The 6390-nt window shown below is 37.9% G+C and overlaps 1 protein-coding gene across 1 annotated transcript; it reads left to right on the forward strand.

Annotated features, from left to right (window-relative positions):
* The first annotated feature begins 1052 nt into the window (after positions 1-1052).
* LOC135684686 (histamine N-methyltransferase-like) lies at positions 1053-2114 on the forward strand. Its single transcript, XM_065200319.2, has one exon. The coding sequence runs from the start codon at positions 1184-1186 to the stop codon at positions 2072-2074; it is 891 nt and encodes a 296-aa protein (XP_065056391.1). The 5' UTR covers positions 1053-1183; the 3' UTR covers positions 2075-2114.
* Positions 2115-6390: the final 4276 nt, after the last annotated feature.

A 6390-nucleotide genomic window follows, 5' to 3' on the forward strand; every position in this document is an offset into this window, starting at 1 on the left:
CGCCCCCGCCCCCGGTGGCTTGTCCCTGTTCATCTATAAAAGCAACTATGGTAATTGTTAAGAGAATTTTATAAGAATCAACAAAATTTAACTTAAATACAAACGATCAAAAATATTTAAGATCTAGATGGAAAATACGCATGCCTAGGCCCGCTAAAAACATCAAGAATAAATTGGCAAGAAAGAATTTTTATCGAGTGGAAATAGAAAGGAAACTCTGGAAATAACATATTTTCTTGCTAATCATTGTCATTTCGATACATTTCGAGCAGTACAAGCAAGTTTTCGAATCTGGGGATGAATCTGGGGATGAATCTGGGGATGAATCTGGGGATGAATCTGGGGATGAATCTGGGGATGAATCTGGGGATGAATCTGGTGCTGAATGGTACGCGGTAACGAAAACTTTGGCGGGTTTCCACTTTGGCGAATCTGGTCGCGCGAACCTTGCGATCGCTCGATTGCTATCGCAGGATTGATTTCCACTCTTGAGATTTGGCCGCGAGATCCTTGTCAGTGCCCTAGAATAATTAGGCGCGTAAACAATATGGCGATTACAAGGCCACCAATTTTGATTCTCATTTTATTGAGGTGATGATTAAAAAGAAGAGCACTGCAGGCTCGTAAGAAAAGGAGATGCTGGGTAAGGAAAATATGTGCAGAGAGATATGAAAAGGGAGAGTATCACCAGCTTGTCAAATAGATGAAACTTTTCGACATTTTCAAACGCAAGATAATTTGACTGTACTTTAGGGATTGACTTTGCTGAAATTGACTTTAGAGCGACATGGCTTCTGGATCGATCCTTATTTTTTCCATCGTCTTCTTCTCAGCGTAGCAGAGCGTGGAGTTGACTTTTTGGACAAGCGCCAAAGAAAACAAGACAAGAGGCATTTTACGTAAACCAGACAAAAAACAAAGCATCTAATTGGTTCTTGATAATCTGGTCGCAGAAAAGTTAAAATCTATTCAACTCCCAAAAGCGATCGCGCGATCGCCAGTGCAAAGGGGAATCACTGCCAATGGGTTTAATGCGCATGCCCAGAACAGCAGTCGCGTGATCGCGTGACCTGAATCGCCGAAGACCTGAACCCGCCTTTCTAACACATAGAAAAGAAATGGCTATTCTGTGATACGAATTCTATCAAGTTTCTTCCGAAGCATCTCTTTAGGAATTAGTAAAATGGCTTCTAATCATTTATGCAATGATGGGACCACCTACCAAAGAGTGTTTGAAGTGTATTCTCGCGGGTTTTTTGAGCAACAAAGAAATTGGATTGCCAACATATTGGTACCAAGGTTTGTGGATAAATTGGGCCTAAAGTCTAACAGCTCCAACTTGCGTGTCCTAGCTGTGGGTTCAGGCGTGGGCAGTGCTGATATACGCCTTCTGGATGAATTATTTAGTGGAGCCAAAGATTTTATGAGTGAGCGAAAGATCCAATGGATTGTGGTTGAACCTGATGGAATTGCAATGAAAACATTCAAAGACATAATCAGCAAAAGATCAGAAGATTTCAAAAACATTGAATTTGTGTGGATCAATAAAAGGTTCGAAGAATATATAGATGGCATACAAACAGCGGATGAACAGTTTGACTTCATTCACTTTTTCAATGTCTTGTATTATATGGACCAAGACGTTGTGCTGAAGAAAGCGTATGAAAGGCTTTTGCAGAAACAGGGGATGCTCCTTTGTGTTGTTGGATCTCAAGGAGATATATGGAAAAATATGATTGAGGCATTTCAATTTAAAATAGATTTGTCTCATTTCCAGCAACCTACAAATGTTGATTTATGTAAAATTGCCGAGACATATTCATGGGATTATGAGATGTTTGACGGGAAATTAGATTTGGAAATAACGCAAATGTTTATAGAAAACAACCCTGTTGGAAAAGCAATGTTGCAGTTCTTCTTGCAAACAACAAATGATCCCAAAGAATTGCTCGGAGAAGAACTGTATGCAGAGTTGATAAACTTCTTCAAATCTCAGAGCTGGGAAGTAGTTAACAACGGATCAAACATATTTTTTGTAAAGTGTGACGAAGGGATTTTGCTTATATATAAGTAATAAATTGTCAGAATAAATATTATCAGCTCTACTGTTTGTTTATCATTTATTATCTTTGCTGCTCTCCCTATGTGGCCGACCTTGTCACAGACAAATTTTTCATTCTCTGCTTTTTTTTGCTGGTGTTATCATCTTTCTAGTATTTTCTAATAGGTTTTACCTAACTAGAGTAGTCAAAGTAGTTATCATATTTCAGGGCACTTCTTGCCCCCTCTGCCCCTCTTCGAAGAGGGCAGGAGGAGCAGCTGCCCCTCCAGGCCCCCTTGTGTAGGCGTCCCTGGTTTATAGTCAAAATATATTGTCTGCTTTCGGAATACAAACCATGGAAACAATACAAACCATACAAAAGAAAAACCTTTAGATTGCAAAGCACATTAAAGGTTTGAACGAGTAAAGAACACAATTTGGACACATAACAAGGTTGATCTGCGGTTTTCCTGCAAAAATGTAGTGTAAAGACGGGCAACCCTTTTAATCTAGGGACCAAGATTACAACATTTCATACGATGGAAGAACGGGTCGGGCAAGGAAGGCCTGAGCAGGACCTAAAAGCTTCTTTCAATGAAAAATATCAGAGCATTTTAACACAGAACTGCAACTTTCCTGGTTCAAACGGTTATCTCGCTGGATAAGATTATTCAGATCAAACAGATTTGTTGTAAATTGCAACGATAGGGTTTTGCTGGTATATAACTGAACAATTTTTGGCAGTAAAGAATTTTAAAATGGCTTTGAAAAAAAGCAAACCCTTTTCAACATACTGGAATCTCTTTCGTCCGACACTTCTCAGAGTGTGAATGTCGGAATCAGGGTCAAAAATATCGAGATAGAAAATATATACCCAATTGTGTATCGAAGTAGGCCAATCAGAAGAATGCGAGCACATGACCGGTATAGTGCTTAAAAACAGAGCCTCTTTGGAAACATTTCTGCTCACCAAAAAAGTGGGGGGCATGGTCCTTCCGCCCCCGCCCCCGGTGGCTTGTCCCTGTTCATCTATAAAAGCAACTATGGTAATTGTTAAGAGAATTTTATAAGAATCAACAAAATTTAACTTAAATACAAACGATCAAAAATATTTAAGATATAAAACTATAAAACCTAGAACCCTGTAGGTCCCATGCTATGAACAACGACGGAGCATATGTTCAGTTCGAATTGGTCGAATATTTGACTTACTTCGTACATATGTCTGGCATAGACTCCTGCGCCATTTTCCAAGTTAAGGAAAAACTAAAAGGTTGACCCAACGCTACCAAAAACTCAGAGAAATACTACCACAATCGCAACTATCTCTTGTGTACCAAGCACTGGTGGAAAGCCACCTGAGATTGGGAAGCTTGATGTGGAGTAATTTTCCTGAAACTCTGCACTTTGCAAAATACACATAATACATATAACATACATATAATATGTATGACCGGGCTTATTACATATGACCGGGCCAAAATGGTACCTAACATTCTTAAGAAAGGTATACGAAACTCACTGAAAAAACGATGTGCAAATACCTAAACCGCGATTAGAAACCTCAAAAAAGACTTTTTCATACCTCGGTGCAAAGGTCTGGATTAATATCCCCAGCGATATCAAAAACGTGAGAGATGCCAGAGAGCACGAGAAATATGATTTGAAACGAGCCTGACTTGTTTTGAAGAATAAACAGTGCTTACAAGTGATGGCAAATTTACAAAGCAATCTGAAACACATCTTTTTGCCTTTGGACGATACTTGTAGGGAATTCTGATAAGTATCACTGGTTGGTCAATATTAAAATTTCTAATGACAAGAACAGCAAAGAAGTGGACTCAGGTTTTTCTTGTTTAAACCATATCATCATTGATGAATGGCGAGTTCAGTATACATTGGATGGTAATTAGTCGATTTAACTAAAATAAAGTTATGAAATGATTGGATTCTTTGCTAAACTCCTAACATTACGAGATGTAAAGGGGTCTTCAGCAGACTTTGTTAGAGATCAGTTCTGTGGAATAGTGTTCACATAGAAAACTTATTCTACAAGAAAGCTCTATGAATTATTTTATCAAACCAAGTTTCGTTAGAGGTTTCTTATTTCTCATTTTGAGTTTTTTGATGTTGACACAATGCACCTGACAAATCCAGACCACGTTTCATTATCTTTGCTCAGTACATTCTCAATTGTAACGAGATGCATGCTGGAAATTAAATCGCAATTATTTAAATAAACTCAAGAATCGAAAATCACGAATTTCTATATCGAAAAAGCTTGACCTTTTCTAAACTCCACTATTTCTTAATGATATAAATTACTTGAATAACAAAAGGATCTGAATTTTTGAAGTTATGGAACACGCAAAAGGCCGACGATCTGGTAACTTGGGCAATCCTTGCATTGCCGTCGTGCATCTGCGTGAGTGGTTACCTTGTCACTTGGCGTGTGGATGTCATTTCAGTTGAAAGGTGAGTCTTGTCTTTCACAATGATATTCTATACAAAAACATTGGTGCCTTTCAATCGGCCGTAAGTTTTAATTTGCAGTTCGCTACTGGCTCCGTCTACAGAAAGGATCTCCCTATAAATCCACAGAAAATAAGAGCGTGATAGGTAACATTTGCATACAGGAAACGAAATTGAGCCAATGGTACACTGATTTTAGTTACTTTTTAAATGCTCTCTTTTGACAAGAAAAAGGTTCATTATATTAAGTGAAATTGAATGACGTTCAAATACGTCAGCATCACAACCCGATTCTCAGCTAGACCCGACAAGAAGATCAGAGAGTTGACAACAAACGTCAAGTCCACATTTAAGTAAGAATCATGTTCTAGAAACTGCAGACAAAAGCTTAAAAAATGAAGACTCGTAGACTCCTTCCACTGAGCAATCGCAGAAGGCAACGGAATATTCGCACCAACTCTAACCACAACCGAAACAAACAGGTGCAAATTTTTCCCCTGTTAAACAAAAATTTATTGATTACTCTTATCGTTCGGGGAAAATGATGCTTTTCAAGTGAAGAATTTGAAAGTTTATTAGATTCAACTTTTTCACAGTTCGTAAGTTCAAGATATGAACTGTCAACGAAGTACAGGTGGGTTAATGGCTTTGATTGTTTACTAAACCAACGAAAGGTGTCCAGAAATGCAAATTCTACCGATTTCTACATTATTCCTAATTGAAATATAAAAGGTTTATAAGACCGTACACGTGGAGTTAAGAAAAAATCACAAGATCCTGTACCCCGGGTGCAGCAGCCAATAGAGAAGTAAGGCGTTGAAGCAAAAACCAAACAAGGGAAAGATTTTGAATGAAAGGTGGATAATAAAGAGAAAAATAAGATACAAGAAGAGAAGAAGTGTAGTAACAGCCACCTGAAGGAGTAGCCCAGACAGAGACTGACTGAATAAGGCTGAAAAAATATGAGGGAAAATAAAATAAAAGAAAGAAAGACATTTTGAGGCCTTAATTTATCTCCGTCTCTCATGAGCACTCTACGCAATCCTGCATCAAGAGGATCACTGTTGCTCAAATAAAAATGCAAATCTAAGAATTATTCATTTTACATAAAGTTGCCATCGAATTGGTTGAGCTTTGCTATGGAAGGGATGGGCCCATCGGGGTGGGGAAGAGAGAGGCGTGGGGTGCCTTATTTCTGTATGAGGGAATCTAGATGGTTAGGATGGAGTAGGCAGGACTAGACGTGGTTATAGAAGAGAAGGATTGAATTGGCAATAATGTTGGTTATGGATAAAATTTTACGGTTTGATTTTACAACAAAATACCCCATCTTTACAAAGCTTCTTTGTCGTTTTCTATATTTATGCTTCATGGTCAAACTGTGTTCAACCTCTTGCCCTTAAAACTTTGTTCTACAACTTTACCTTTCAAACTTCAAGTCACATCAAACCAAAACTATGGATCATAATTATAACAACAATTTTATGAATAAAGCCTTTGATTTTTCTTGGTTCTTAAGTGTTCTAAATCAATGTTGTTTATACTTGGAATTCATTGTCTGACCACCCCTAGCAAAATCATTTTTCAATTTTTCCTTGCCGCCAATTATTGTGGTGACCTTCACCAAACCTCTGAAAAATGTTACTTTTTGCAACCTTAAACTCACCACCAAGTTGTGACGTCCTTGTTGATACTGTTTGGTGAAAGAGACACTACAACGATTCTAATGTATGCAGCCAGGTTTTTGCTAAAGTAATACATAACTTTAAAAAGAAATACCTCACATTTTCTTTTTTCCCTTTTAGTTTCTTTGTTTTTATCGCTGCATATATTAAAATATTTGGGCGTGTTCTAGTATCTATTTTTACATTACACCC

Source organism: Rhopilema esculentum, chromosome 21, assembly GCF_057945365.1.
Source record: "Rhopilema esculentum isolate cy_ngs chromosome 21, ASM5794536v1, whole genome shotgun sequence".
Classification (NCBI taxonomy): domain Eukaryota; kingdom Metazoa; phylum Cnidaria; class Scyphozoa; order Rhizostomeae; family Rhizostomatidae; genus Rhopilema; species Rhopilema esculentum.

Coding starts and splice junctions, on each gene's coding strand:
- LOC135684686 (XM_065200319.2), top strand. CDS start 1,184: ATGGCTTCTAATCATTTATGCAATGATGGGACCACCTACCAAAGAGTG.